The 15,192-nt window shown below is 54.1% G+C and overlaps 2 protein-coding genes across 2 annotated transcripts in view; one reads left to right on the top strand and one right to left on the bottom strand.

The window, feature by feature from the left end:
• DNAJC11 (DnaJ heat shock protein family (Hsp40) member C11) overlaps positions 1-6,308 on the bottom strand; it is a 47,061-nt gene extending 40,753 nt beyond the window's left edge. Inside the window, exon 1 of the mRNA XM_070403982.1 lies at positions 6,224-6,308. Within this exon, the coding sequence (XP_070260083.1) occupies positions 6,224-6,295 (72 nt within the window). The 5' untranslated portion in view covers positions 6,296-6,308. The remainder of the gene's footprint in view (positions 1-6,223) is intronic.
• A 3,210-nt stretch (positions 6,309-9,518) lies between these two features.
• LOC139001534 (dynein axonemal assembly factor 10-like) lies at positions 9,519-14,951 on the top strand. Its single transcript, XM_070403052.1, has 4 exons — positions 9,519-9,760; positions 9,861-9,971; positions 14,144-14,484; positions 14,701-14,951. The coding sequence occupies exons 1-4, from the start codon at positions 9,519-9,521 to the stop codon at positions 14,949-14,951; spliced, it is 945 nt and encodes a 314-aa protein (XP_070259153.1).
• The last annotated feature ends 241 nt before the right edge of the window (positions 14,952-15,192 follow it).

The following is a 15,192-nucleotide window of genomic DNA, read 5'->3' on the forward strand; positions in this document are numbered from 1 at the left end:
TTCTGTTTTCATTTCTCTTCCTGGGCACGCCCATCTGTGTATCTGGTGCCCTTGAGACACAACAGTTAAAAAAAAAAGGCCAATGTCTTAGAGAAATGAGCTCCAGTTCCTTTCTGGGTCAGAATTAATGGTTTGGATCCTGTCTCCACATCCAGAGCCTGGCTGGTTTTTCCCTAAGAGCCTGACCTTATACGTTCTCTCGTCCGTGTCCATCTGCTATACCCTGCCCACTCGTGCAGACTCCTTGTGGTTGATGTCTGTTGGCATTTTAATGCCGAGGAATGTTCTGGCTCCTGCAAGCCAGCGAGGGAACACTGTGCACTGGGCGCGTGCAGCCCCAGATCCAAACAGGATCCTCTCGTCTCGAAGGAGGTGTCACTTCAACCATGAGTTTCTTCAGGGGAGTGGGCTGTATGACATGTGCCAGATAGTGGCAACAACAGCACTACTCCCAGGGGTCTTTTGTGTGTGGCCCTTTTAAACATTTATGCGATTTTATTTATTTATCTGTAAGTTGTTTAAAATCCTTTCTTGAACAAGGCAGGACATAAATAAAATATATAAGTAAAATGAAAAGAAAAGTTTAATAAAAAAGTAAACACGAAATTCCATAGCTGCACAAGACGTGCTGCTGGTATGCCTCTATTTCCTGACCCGTTGCTTTATCACTGAATGCGTGGCAAACAGAAAAGCTTTCAATTGAATTCTCTTTAAGAAAGCAAAAGGGGGAAAAAAAGAAAGGTATTTGGGTAGATAATGCAGAACCAGAGCATTAAACTTTCAAGAGGCAATTGTTTGAAACGCCCAAAGCAGCAAAGTAATAACTAGCTATGGTTCATTAAAGAAAACACATTTTTAAATTTAACCCCACAATGTTTGCTGATCACATTATGAGATGTCAGCGGAACGAGCTGGGTCTCCTAACAGTTCCCTCCCCACCTCGAGCAGGACCACCAGGCGCCCCTCGGGACCGGGCCTGGCCCTCCAGACCAGCCCTGCTGTCTAGTCAGGGCCTGGCCGCGCCTCTGCCTCCGGAGAGCCCTCCTCCCCGCCCGCCCTGTCGGAGCTGATAGCGCCCACAGCTGTATCTTCGGTCCCACGCTGCCTGTTCGGACTATGCCTCACCCTACTCGCAGGCTCAGCCCCGCTTCTGGGAAACCCTCCCCGCACCCTCCAAGTCAAACTCATGACCCTGCAGGAAGCAGAGTTCAGAGAGATAACTGTCTTTCGAAGAAAAAACAGAACAAAACTGGTACTTTGAACACAAAGAGCAAAGAAAGCTTTGGGAAGCCATAGCCTACTGCTATCCCTAAGTTCTGGCACAAGGTTTTTTATTAGTACAACAGACAGGCAGCAAATTTAGCCAGGACAAAGCATACCACCGCCTTCTATGCACATGTGCGCCTTTTTAAAGTCAGCAGAATCTCATGCTTGTCAAACTTCAAAAACTAACAGTAAGTATCATCTGAGTATCCGCTATCGTCAGGCATTCTGTACATATCCTTACTCCACTGCAATACTCCCAACATCCGACATCCCGGGCACAGTAAGTGCTCATTAATACTTTATTAGACGGTAACTAACACTTCAATGTCAAAGAAAAGGCAAAAAGGTTAACCTGCTAGCCTAGAGGCACAAAACTCCCAGATCGGTAAAGGCGGGACTCACGCAGGCCTCACTGCAGAGCCCCGTGTACTCGCAATAGCTCATGAAGGACAGCTGTGTCATTACATGGAGACTTTGCGATGACTTGTTCAAGGTCACCCACGTGTGGGCTATAACTCCTGCTCCTAATGACCCTGCTCCTCGGCCTCTTCTTTTTTTTTAAACCCTCACCCAAGGATATTTTCCCATTGATTTTTAGAGAGAGTGGAAGAAAGAGGGAAAGACAGAAACACATCGATTGGTTGCCTCCTGCACACCTGGAATTGAACCCGGGACCCTCCGGTCCACAAGCCAACACTCTATCCACTGAGCCAAACCGCTAGGGCTCCTCAGCCTCTTTACTACACGACACCTGAGGAATGTGATCATCTGCGTGCTAGGTGTTTGGACAACCAGGGCTTACTTACCACTGCCTGCCCAACGCAGTTAACCAGGCTCATGGCTATAAATGTGGAACTTCTGAACATAATGTAGATGGGGAACTCCCTAAAAGAATGACCTCTGCAGACCCATCTTTAAATGGCTCATGAAGACCCATCGTGAGGTTAGATAAGCCGTGAATGAACACACAGCACCTCACTGCTTTAGAGGGACCTGCGTGTGCACAGGACTCAGCCGACCCCTTTGTACTCAATTTCTGAGATGGCCAAGCCGTGCTGGCTGGGGCGTGGGTGACTGAGAAATGGCTTTCCTCCCATCTGCAATCCAAGCTCAAATGTTTAGCTCCACGCTCTGCTGTGGGCTGAACTTGAGCATCCCAGACAACCAACAACCATGGGAAGAACATGTATAGATCAGGGGAGGAAGGAACATGCAGGAATTTTGGGAAAATGTTTTATTGGTAGGCCAGGATTCTAGTTTCATCACTGTTGTGGAAGGATGAAGATCCCAGAATACTGATCTCAAGAAAGAAAGCCTTTTTAAGTTTATTTAACTGTGTTTTTATTGTTTGTTTAAAACTCGAAAAGGGATTGGCTCCTTTAAAGCTAACTTGACTGGGACCAAGATCTTAAAACTGGATATAAACACCGCTGAATGATGTGTAAAAATGAAACTCTTCCAAAGGCAATTCAACATTGATAAGTAGAAATTATCCATTATTTAGAAAGAAATTAGGTTTAAAATGTATCAATTAAAATGTCTAAAAAACGTACAAAGATCAAAGTAATTTTAGTCTGATTTATTGTTCAGGAACCCTCTCTCCAAATAAATTTTGGAAAATTCTCAGAAATCTCAGATGAGTTAGCTTTTAGGCACCGTGATGCCTCTGATCTGGCCTGTGTGCCCAGGTAATGAGAAATGACTCCTTCCCCTCAGCGTGCGGCAGGCAATGGCCACTCTGTAAACAAGAAATCCAGACCATGGAGAAAGGGATTCATTCAAGATCGCCTACGTCTTGTTCATGGCAGAACCTGGTGGTCCTGACTAGCCGCCTGCTTCACTCTCTGGACCATAATTGAGGGGATATTCTAAAGTTTAAAACCTGGGGTGAGTTGTTTTTTTTTTAAGGGAAACTTTTTCTTTAAAATATGTTTTTACTGATTTTCAGAGAGGAAGGGAGAGGAACAGAGATAGAAATATCCATGAGAGAAACATCATCGCTAGGCTGCCTCTTGCATGCCCCTACTGGGGATCAAGCCTGCAATCCAGACCTGTGCCCTGACTGGGAATTGAACCAGTGATCTCTTGGTTCCTGGGATGATGCTCAACCACTGAACCACATCGGCCAGGCTCTTCTTCCTTTAAAAAATTGGTTTTCATTCATTGATTTTAGAGAGAGGAAGGGAGGGAGGGAGAGAGGGGGAGAGAGGGAGATAGAAACACTGACCTGTTGTTCCACTTATCCATGCATTCTTTGGGTGTCTCTTGTATGGGGATCAAACCTGCAACCTTGACACACAGGGATGATGCTCCAACCAATGAGCTACCTGGCCAGGCTGAAGGAAGATTCTTAAGCTGATTTTTGAAATTTCTAATTACTCCAATTGTAACTATGTATTCGGATTCTAATTTTTACATATTTATTTATTTACCTATTTATTCTAATTTTTAGATTTTTAACTAGACTTGCCAGGTTGCTTCCATTTGAGTCTCCTAGGGAAGTCTCTGAACTTCCTGAGCACTGAACGTACTGTGATGTCCTGGTGGGAAGAGGACCTCACCTCCTACAGTTATACTTATGTGGCATCAAAAACTAGCAGCAAACAAAACAGATGTTTTCCACTTCCAAGCACACATGTAAGAAATAAGATTGCTTCTATTTTTTCTCTAACTATCCAACTAAATGTCGTTTTCACTTCAGGTTGCCGCTGATTTCACAAAAAGGTCCTAGTGAATGTCAAGTCCAGAGACCACCCTTCAGAGCGTACCCTACAGAATCAGGAGATAAAATTGGCACAGCACACCTTTTACCTGGAGTTTGCTGGCAAAGGCCACACAAAATGACGTAAGCAAGAGGACATGTTTCACAGGGATTCCACTTATAAGTATGGGAAGTGCCTTCACTCACTGGTAGTAGTAACATTTTTAAAAAATTTTGGGGGGATTTTATATTATTTTTGTTAATCTTCACTCGATATTTTTCCATTGATTTTTAGAGAGAGAGTAGGGGGCGGGGAGAGATAGAAACATCAATGTGAAAGAGACACATCGATTGGTTGCCTCCAGGGCTAGGGATGAGCCTGCAACTGAGGTACATGCCCTTGACAGGCATCGAACCTGGGACCCTTCAGTCTCAGGACCATGCTCTACCCACTGAGCCACACCTAATGGGTGGTGGTAGTAAAACTTTTTAAAAGAAGTATTTCTTTGGCTCCCACCCATGAGTCCAGGAGCAATGGCAGGTCCTCAGATCCCAGCAGTTTCAAGATATACTTTTGACAAATGTTTACCTAGGAGTCGGGCTAAGCCTGTCATTATAGCTCTTTGATTATGTGCAGCTAGTATTCTGTAAGTCTGGCAAACGGGTCAGTGGCGGCTAAATTACTGATAACCCAGACTAACTATAAAGAGATGATAAGAAAGGCTGACTTCAGAGAAGCTAGTTTCATTACCTGCTTTGCTTTTAAGAACTGCAGCTTCAAGAATAACTAGCCAGATCGCCCCATTAAAAGGAAAAGAGCCCTGTCCTTGTGGCTCAGTGGGTTGGAGGGTCGTCCTGGACACTGAAAGGTCGTGGGTTCGATTCCTGGTCAGGGCACCTACCCAGGTTATGGTTTGGTCGAGGGTTGGAGCCAATAAGAGAGACAGCGGATGTTTGGCTCTCACATCGATGTCTCTCTTTCAAATCAATGAACATGTCCTCGGGTGAGGATTGGGGCGGGGCGGGAGGGGGGGGGGGGGAAGAGGAGGGAAAGAAACCAAAGGCCAAAGCGATTTACCCAAAGCCTCGCTGTTGTTGTTGCGTTACAAGTAGCTAACATCGGAGGGATTTTCCCCGAGAACACAGTCCCCGAGCCAGCAGCTGTGTTCTGAGGGCCGGGGAGCCAGGGGGACAGCGCGGACAACCCAGGGCTGACCCCAGGCGCCCGCACCTCCCAGGGGGGCGTGTGCCCGCGGGCCAGCGACCTCCTCTCTCCGCTTCCATGTTCTCCGGCGAGATCCGGTATCTCCGACACCCACCCCCAGGGCCCACGCGAGAACGAAGGGGCGTGCTGGGCTCGCCCCGCACAGAGTGGGCACGGGGGGCTGGGCACCGTGCAGGCCAGCTCTGCCCTGGAAGCCCGACCTGACCTGCCAGCTCCGACCCCTCGCCGCCCCGAGCTGGGAGGGGGGTCCTCGCGGCGCCGGGAAGCCCGGACCCGGCAGCTTGGAGGCGGGCACCCCACCTGCTGACCTGACCTTGGAAGCCTCCCTGCCCTTCGCGCTGGCCTCGGCGGCACCAGGCAGCAAGGACGCGCACTGGGCCCCGCCACGTGCCCGACGCGCACGCCGAGGCCGCGCGTGGGGCTCCGCTTCCGTCCCGGCCACGGAGCTGCCGCCTCACCTGCAGCCTCCGACCTGAGGCTGCGGGTCCCGGAGGCTCTTCCTCCAGCCTCTGGGGAGAGGAGCGCGCCAGGCGCCTGTCACGGAGCCTGGGTCACTCCAGGGGCCCCACGGACCCCTGCGAGGCCGCCTGGCGGCTTTGACCTTGATCCCCAAGCCTCTGGGTGCCCTCCTGCCGGCCGGGGGCGAGGACAGGACACGGCCCCGCCACCGGGGCGGGGGTGTGAGGCGCGCGCGGCCCCGGGTCCTGGGGGACGGGGACTCCCCCTGCGTCTCCACCCCGGGAGCCCGGTGCCCTCCCGCGGGGGCGGGGACCCCGGCGGCGCCTGGACAGCGCACGCGAAGCCTTGGCCGCCGAGAGCAGGGCACAGGCCGCCGGGACGCCCCCGCGCGAGGGCCCGGGCGGTGGGGACCGCCCGGTCGGCCGGCGGTCGCGCACGTCAGACGGGGTCACGCGGCCTCCTCGCCGGCCCCGGCCTCCCGCGGCGGGAACGGGGACACTCGCCGCCAGCCTGGCCCTCCCGGACGGCCGGGCCCGGCCTCAGCCCTGCCGGCATCCCGCCGCAGGCCTCACCTCCCTGCGCACGTTCAGCAACGAGTAATAGTCTTCATTGTCCAGCTCCTCCTCGCTCAAGGCCGTCGCCATCTTCGCAACCTTTCACCCCGCCAAACCGGCAGGCCGTGCTCAAGAGGGACCGGCGGCCGGCGGCGCGCACGGCGCGAGCGGCCCGGCGGCGCCACAGCGGCCCCTGGCGGCCCGGAGGCGCGTCGCCGCCGCCGGCGCCGGAGAGCAAGCAGCGCGCCTGCGCCCTGCGCCCCCGCGCGGCCGAGGGCGGGAGCGGCGCCCGGGGCCCCTCCAGGTGCTGCCCGCGCACCTAGAGCCCAGCCGGGCCTCGCTAGGTCTGTGCGCGGTCGGACGGGAAGGGGAGGCTTTGCAGTCACAGTAGGTGGCGGTCGCCCTCTGGGCGCCGCGGAGACAGGCCCCTGCAGCACCTCCCTGTCTCCCTGGCCGGCCCCCAGCGCGGGGCGCACCGCTTCCCAAATAGCCCTACCGGGGCGCACCCGCTTGCTGACTTGTGTTTGCACAGGAAACCTCCAAGTGGGATTTGTTCTGCCACCATTTCTCTGGAACATCCAGAACCTGGATCAGAGGGTGGGCCTCCTTATTTTCATTTCCCATTATTGCCCTATACAGTGGGGCCTTGACTTACGAGTTTAATTCGTTCCGAGACCGAGCTCGTGAAGGAGCTCGTTAACTCAAATTACTCTATCAACTCAATGCAAAAAATCGGCTGAGAGACAGCTGGTATCTCAAAAAAATCGTTAGTCGGGACACTCGTAAGTCAAAGCCCCACTGTAGTTAGGAGCGTCGGGCCAGTTTTCTGCTGTTTAAATGAAGAGGCAGGACCCATCTGGTTCCTGATCTAATTGTCTTTGGCAGGTGTGCGCACCTTCAGCCCCCGCCCAGAGCCGCTCTCCTGTAAATTTCTACCTTATCATTTAGCGGTGGAGTCTAATTGATTTCAACCCGGTGCCTGCTGTTTGGTGCATTATTGAAGATGTCTCGGTCACAGTCGCCTCAATAATGTAAATGTCTTCGAAAGGACGCAGTTATCAGGGGAGGGTGGACCCCGGGGCTCCCGCGCTCCGGCCACCTGTGTGACCTGGCCCAGTCTCCATGGCTTCTCAGGGACGTTTCTGCTGCCTTAACTAGCCAGAGGTGTAGACCATCCTCGCTGCCCTTCCCAAGCAGGCCTCCTGGGAGCCCCAAACACCTGCCGGTGGATTTGAGAATTTGATTTCTTTCTCTTGTAATTTCTGGCCAGATGCGTGCCAGCTGGGCCTTTGCACCCCCTTCCCCGTTGCCCCACCTCTGAGGCTCTCTCTGACAGCGTCTCTGGCAGGAGACGCTGAGGTGCCCTGAGCTGGGTTTTTCGGGAGCGTTGAGCCCGTGTGCAGGGGCCCCTTGGCCCGGGTGTAAGTGAAGAGCTGTTTCTTTGGCTGTGCGAGGCTTCCCCACAATAGCTTTTCACAGATACTCACGTTCCATCCGCTATTCCAGCAATTTTTTTTTTTATGGTCTTTCCTTTTTTCTCCTTTGAAGAGAGAGCAGTGATTAGGCTGTCATTTGCTGGTCTTTAAGAATTTCTTACAGGGAGGCTGGGGAGAGAAACGACAATGTGGAGACCTTCCTTTTTCCCGTTCGGTTTGTAGACATTAATTGGGCCACACGCTCGGCTGGGGAGAGGAGCTCTCTGCCACCCTTCCTCTGCTTCGGCAAACACGCCTCCAGGATCATACAAGCGGGACGGAGCATGTGTTTCCGGACGCCAGGGCTGCGCGCCTGTGATGGAGGATGGCCTGCTGGTCGCCACCACCCAGGCAGAATGAACAGTGGCCCGGGAGGCTCTGCCGCTGCCCTCTCTGGGGCCCACGCTATGCAGTTCCATGGCCTCTTGGAGGGTGGCCGTGTCAAATGGAAAATAAACTTAGACCCATCACAGGCCCGAGGATAGAGTTACCTTGGAGGTTGGCTCTTTTGGTTTCTTCCCTCCAAAATCTTAACCTGTGATGGGGAAAGCGAACGGAAACCGGGAGCAGTGCCCATTAGTAAGTTAACACACAGCCGACAAGCTACTCAGCCCGGAGCAGCTGACAAACGCACCACCTGAACTCACAGCCTTGCACTTCTGTTTGCTTCTCGTTGGGTAAAGCCAGAGAGAACGTTGTAACTTAGCTGTAAAGCAAAGCCTAATATACTTAATATACTTATGCAATATATTTATAATTTTGTAATATATATATATATTTATTGATTTCAGAGAGAGGAAGGGAGAGGGTGAGAGAGAAAGAAACATCCATGATGAGAGGGAATCATCATGGATCGGCTGCCTCCTATAGGCTCCACACTGGGTATCGAGCCCACAACCCAGGCATGTGCCCTTGACCGAAATCAAACCCTGGACCCTTTAGTCTGCAGGCTGATGCTCTAAAAAATACATGAGTATTTTATCTTACAAAAGTATAGGGAGTAAAATAAAAAGGTATTTGGAGTCCCAGGAGTAGGGAATTGAGTTGTTTAAGGTCTAGACGTCTCCCTGGCCAGTGTCACTCAGTGGTTAGAGCGTCACCCTACACACCCTCTAGAGCAGTGGTTCTCAACCTTCCTAAGGCCGAGACCCTTTCATACAGTTCCTCATGTTGTGGTGACCCCCAACCATACAATTATTTTCGTTGCTACTTCATAACTGTAATTTTTCTACCGTTATGAATCGTAATGTAAATATCTGATATGCAGGATGTTTTTTCATTGTTACAAATTGAACATAATTAAAGCAAAGTGACTAGTCACAAAAACAATATGTAATTATATATGTGTTTCCTGATGGTCTTAGGCGACCCCTGTGAAAAGGTCGTTTGACCCTCAAAGGGTCGCGACCCACAGGTTGAGAACCGCTGCTCTAGAGTATCTCAGGTTTGGTTCCTGGTCAGGGGCACACACTGGGGTTGCAGGTTGGATCCCCAGCTCCGGTTTGGGCACACGTAGGAGGCAACCAATCAATGTATTTCTCTCACCTCTCTCTCTCCTCTCTCTCTCTCTCTCTCTCTTTCTCTCTCTCCCTTCTCTCCCACCTCCCTTCACTCTTTCTGAAAAATCAATGGGAAAATATCCTTGGGTGAGGATTAACAAAACAAAAAATAATAAAATAAAACTGGTATAGAGTTTCAGCTTCGGAAGGTGGAGAGGATGCTGAAGACGGATGCACAACAGTGTACCTCACGCTACTGAACCGCACACTTAGAAATGGTCATGATGCGAATGTTCTGTTATGTGCATTTTATCACGATTAAACAATAAGAAAAAAATTATGTTTGGAGTCAAGGCTTGTTCGTCTCGACTTCGTGTGGCTTCGGAGTCCCGAGACGTTTTCCTGACCTCATGGTCCCCCAGCAGGCCGAGCGACAAGCGGCGATGCTGCCCGGGGGTCAGGGGCTGCTCGGGCCACACCTGGCAGACCCGGGGCAGGGCCCGCAGCTGGCACGCCCGCCTGTGGCGGCCCTCGCGGGAGGCACAACCCACGGGAGGCATCGGCCTGGGCTGCTTCTGCAGGTAAAGCCGAGGACACTGCGAGAGGCCAGAGCCGGTGCCCGGCCCCAGTGCGGTGAACACGCGGTGCCGGCGCGTCCTCTGTGGGACCTCCGTCCACCAGACGTGACAAGAGTGTCTCCAGACATCGCCCCAAAGCCCTGGGGGGCAACATCGCTCTGTTTGAGAAGCTGGGGCTAGACGTGACGACACTGTTCGCAGACCCCACGGTTTAGTATGTGTTTATTGACTTCAGAGGAAGGGAGAGGGAGAGAGAGAGAGAAACATCAATGATGAGAGAGTCATTGATCGGCTGCCTCCTGCACGCCCCCCCACTGGGGATGGAGCCTGCAAGCCGGGCATGTGCCCTGAACAGGAATCGAACCGTGACCTCCTGGTTCATAGGTCGACACTCAACCACCGGGCCACGCCGACCAGGCACGTCCGCTTTACGTTAGAGTTCCTTCGGAGACGCGCTGTGTGAAGATGCTGTGGGTGACCACTTAGGCGGATGCTGTTCTATTGCCCCCTCCCCAGCCCCGACTCCGAGATAAAGCCTGTGAACTAGAAGGCAAGGACAAGGCCTCCATGGCAAGGCAGCAGGAGGGGCCCAGCGTCCTTCCCTTAGTTGTCATAATGCTCCGTGTCCCTTGGCCAGCAGAGGGCAGACCTGGGTCCCACCCACTGAGGCTTGTTCTTGGAGCAGAGATGACACTGGTCAGGGGCACACACTGGGGTTGCAGGGGGAGTCCCCGTCCCCCAGGACCCGGGGCAGCGTGCGCCTCACACCCCCGCCCCGGTGGCGGGGCCGTGTCGTGTCCTCGCCCCCGGCGGGCAGGAGGGGACCCAGAGGCTGTCCCTGTCCCTGTCCTTTCCTGTCCCCGACCCTGTCCCTGTCCTGTCCCCGTCCCTTTCCTGTCCCTGTCCTGTCCGTGTCCTGTCCTGTCCTGTCCCCGTCCCTGTCCCCGACCCTGTCCCTGTCCCCGTCCCCGTCCCTGTCCTGTCCCTGTCCCTGTCCCCGTCCCCGTCCCTGTCCTGTCCCTGTCCCCGTCCCTGTCCTGTCCCCATTCCTGTCCCTGTCCTGTCCCTGTCCCCGTCCCCGTCCCTGTCCTGTCCCTGTCCTGTCCCCGTCCCTGTCCCTGTCCTGTCCCTGTTCCTGTCCCTGTTCCCGTCCCTGTCCTGTCCCTGTTCCTGTCCCTGTCCCCGTCCCTGTCCTGTCCTGTCCCCATCCCCATCCCCGTCCCTGTCCCCATCCCTGTCCCTGTCCTGTCCCTGTCCGTGTGCCATCCTGTCCTGTCCCCGTCCCTGTCCCTGTCCTGTCCCCGTCCCTGTCCTGTCCTGTCCCTGTCCGTGTCCTGTCCTGTCCCCGTCCCTGTACTGTCCCCGTCCCTGTCCCTGTCCTGTACTGTCCCCGTCCCTGTACTGTCCCTGTCCCTGTCCTGTCCCCGTCCCTGTCCTGTCCCTGTCCTGTCCGTGTCCTGTCCTGTCCCCATCCCTGTCCCTGTCCTGTCCCTGTCCCCGTCCCTGTCCCTGTCCTGTCCCTGTCCCCGTCCCTGTCCTGTCCCCATTCCTGTCCCTGTCCTGTCCCTGTCCCCGTCCCCGTCCCTGTCCTGTCCCTGTTCCTGTCCCTGTCCCTGTCCTGTCCTGTCCCTGTCCCTGTCCGGCCGCGGGACTGCAGCACCTCTGTGCTCCAGGTTCCCAGGAGTCCTCTGAGCCGGGGCTGGAGGTGGGAAGCGTGAGAAGCATCTCTCTCCCCTGCTCAACCGTCTGTGCACCTCCCCAATGAGTCTGACTGTGCTTCAGGTTTAAGGCTGTTGCTAAGCCGAGGACAATGGCTCTTTGGGGAAAATCCTGAGAATGTCACAGACTCCAGGCGTTGAGGAAAGAAAGAGGAAAGTTCTGAGCACGAGTTTCCTCCAGAAACAGCCGCCCGCCCCCTTGGATTCCTGTGTTTCCCGTGATGTCGGAGTCCTTAGTTCCTTGCAAACAATACAAAGGGACAAAAGTTTCAGGTTTAGAGTCACCATGGCAACGCGTCAGGGGCCCTGCCGTGTCCGGGTCTCAGGATGATAGACGCTGGGCTGGCGTCTCTGAAGGGGCCAAAGCCCCAAGGCCCACAGGCCCGCCCGTGGGTGCTCCACGTGTGGGGTTCCCCCAGGCGAAGCCTCCTGCCCCGTGGGCGGAAGGCTGGAATGGTGTCCCCCCAGAAGATCTGTCCACGTTAGAACCCCTGAGACCTGTGCACGTGACCGCATTTGGGGAAAGGTCTTCGCAGATGTCCAGGCTCCCAGGATGAGACCCTCCTGCATTCAGGGTCCTTATGGAAAAGAGGGAGGGAGAGCGGGGACAGACACACAGGGGAGCGGCCCTGGGCGCTGGAGGCCGAGATGGAGCGAGGCAGCCACAGCCAAGGAGCGCAGGAGCCCCCGGAGCTGGCGGCGGCGAGAAAGGCTCTCCCCGAGTCTTCAGCGGGAGCGTGGCTCCGGGACACCCGGATTTCAGGCTTCTGGCCTCCGGGACCACGGGGGAGATTAATTCCCGTTTTGTTTTTTTAATCCGCACCTGAGGATATTTTTCCATCGATGTTTAGAGCGAGTGGAAGAGAGAGGGAAAGACAGAGAGAAACATCGATGTGAGAGAAACACATCGATTGGTTTGACCAGAATCAAACTGGGACCCTTCAGTCCTTGGGCTGGCTGACGCTCTATCCACTGAGCTTACGGCCATAAATTCCTGTCTTTAAGCTTCCCCTCCCCCAGCTTGTGTTACGGCAGCCCCGGGAAACTGAGACCAGGTGACTTCTGGCCCCCCCCCCCTCCCCCCCCCCCGCCCGCCTCCAGGCCTGTCTGTGCTTGGGTTGCAGCAGAAACCCTTTTCGTTGACTGGCGAGCGCCCTTTTTTCTTAAGAGAACAAAACAAATCCGTAGAGCAGTTTTGGGATGGGCCACCCAGCCGGGCAGAGCACTGGGATCTACTCTGTGCTCTGCGTGGGCCCCGAGAGCTCACCCCGGTCTCCCGAGAGCACCCCACTTCCTAACAGCAGCTCCGGGCACAGCTCCGGGGTTTCCCCTGCCCCTCCCTCCACCAGGAGCTCCGGGAACTCAAGTTTCCTGGCTCTGCCTCCTTTCCCACTCTGGTCAGAATCCTCTTTTGTGGCATCATAGATGGTTTCCATGGCAATGAAAGGTTGCGATAAAATGGTGCCAATGTGCACGTCAACTTCAGAATTGAACAAGGGCCATTGTTTTGCCTAGAGCTTCATTCATTCTGGAGGTGTCAGGGGATCTGGGATGTGGATCCATAGCTTCCTGGTCTCCTGCCACCTTGCAGCCCTCCCAGCTCCTGAGGACAGAGAGTCGTGGGGAGACCTGGGATCTTCAGCCCCTCCCTCCCCGGCTTTCTATTCTTAGTGTTGGCACGCGTGGGTAAATGTCAACAGGTGAAGTGAGATTTGTTGTAAATAAGCAGATGGTCCCCCCAGGGTCGGCTGTGGGTGAGCTGGAAATTCTCGCAGGAAGTATCACAGCCAAAGACTTTATCACTCAGAACTCCCTTTCCTGTAGGGCATCAGAACCAGGAACGACTCGGACCCGAGGCTGGGCGCTTGCCCCCAGGACCCTGGGCACAGGGGCTGGGAGTTTACTGCTGCTTCCTGCCCGAACCACAGGAGGGCTTCCCGCCTGCACAGTCTTCTCCGAGATGCTTTAGTCATAGGGAGAAGCAGCTGTACCCAGTCCTCTGACGGGCTCCCAGGCCCGGAGCCCTGCGCCTCGCCGGGGCGGATAGGGATCCTGAGTCACTGAAACCCCACGCCCTTGCTCCAAGCAGACGCCACCTGGAACTTCTTACCTGGAACGACTGTATTGTCACCCAAACTGAAGCACTTTTTGGAGTAAAAGGAACCACTATTCATCACACCAACAACACAGGCACAGTCTGTAGCATCCCTGGAAGAGAAGGACACCTGGTAACCCAGCCTTAGGCCAACCTGCACCCCAGCCTTAGGCCAACCTGCACCCCAGCCTTAGGCCAACCTGCACCCCAGCCTTAGGCCATCCTGCACCCAGCGCCACCATAGATCTTAGAGTTGAACGGCTCTGGGGCCCGGTGCTTGGCTCTCTCCTCTTTTACATCTCACGCCGGCCCTAGTCCGGGGCTGTCCAATGGGAGACTGTGAGGATGGACATGCCCTGCATCTCTGCTGTCCAGTGCAATAGCCAGCAGCCAAGTGTGACCACCGAATGCTTGGAATGTGGCTAGCGTGTCCAAGGAGGTCACATTTATTTTATTATTTTTTAGATTTTATTGATTTCAGAGAGGAAGGGAGAGGGAGAGAGAGAGATAGAAACATCAACGATGAGAATCACTGATCGGGGCAGGGGCTGCAAGTACCTGTTGGCGGAGAAGTCGGCTGGACCAGATCATTGCCTACATCCAGAAGGGCCTCAACTACACGGTGTTCGACTGTAAGTGGATGCCCTGCAGCGCCAAGTTTGTGACCATGGGCAACTTCGCCCAGGGCCCCGGCGTCATCCAGCTGTACGAGATCCGGCACGGGGACCTCAAGCTGCTCCGGGAGATTGAAAAGGCCAAACCCATTAAATGTGGAACATTTGGTGCAACATCCTTACAGCAGAGATATTTAGCTACTGGAGATTTTGCTGGAAACCTTTATCTAGGGAATATGGAAGCTCCAGAGTACCCAGTGTATTCTGTAAAGGACCATAAAGAAATTATAAATACTATAGATCAGCGGTTCTCAACCTGTGGGTCGCGACCCCTTTGGCGGTAGAACGACCCTTTCACGGGGGTCGCCTAAGACCATCCTGCATATCAGATATTTACATGACGATTCATCACAGTAGCAACATTACAGTGATGAAGTAGCAACGAAAATAATTGTATGGTTGGGTCACAACATGAGGAACTGTATTTAAAGGGCCAGAAGGTTGAGAACCACTGCTATGGTGTGGGTGGGCTAGGAGTTGGGGAAGGAGCCCCTGACATTGTGACTGGCAGCCGAGATGGAACTGTGAAGGGGTGGGACCCAGGGCAGGAAGACGATCCTGTTGCTAATATGGAACCTGTACAAAGAGGAAACAAGAGAGGCTGTCGGGCTGTGGCGTTCGCGAAGACCCTGTTCAGCGGTCAAAGGAAGATTCCAAAGGAGCAGAGATGGGAGTTGTGGGTTCTGTCAGCCTTTTGCAGAACGTGACGTTGTCTACCCAGCCCATTTCCAGTTTGGACTGGAGTCCAGACAAAAGGGGCCTCTGCATCTGTAGTTCATTCGATCAAATGGTGAGAGCACTGATTACTACAAAACTCCATAAAACTTGGATCTGGAGATTTTGGACTTGGAAACCTCCCAGCGGAAAACTCATAGAATTTAGAATGTGCTCTGCACCCTCTGACTCTCCTTGGACAAGGCTGGATTTGACTGATGAAAAAGGCCCAGG

This window comes from Myotis yumanensis, unplaced genomic scaffold (assembly GCF_028538775.1).
Source record: "Myotis yumanensis isolate MYYU_CA2020_CCGP unplaced genomic scaffold, mMyoYum1.0.hap1 SCAF_2, whole genome shotgun sequence".
Taxonomy (NCBI): domain Eukaryota; kingdom Metazoa; phylum Chordata; class Mammalia; order Chiroptera; family Vespertilionidae; genus Myotis; species Myotis yumanensis.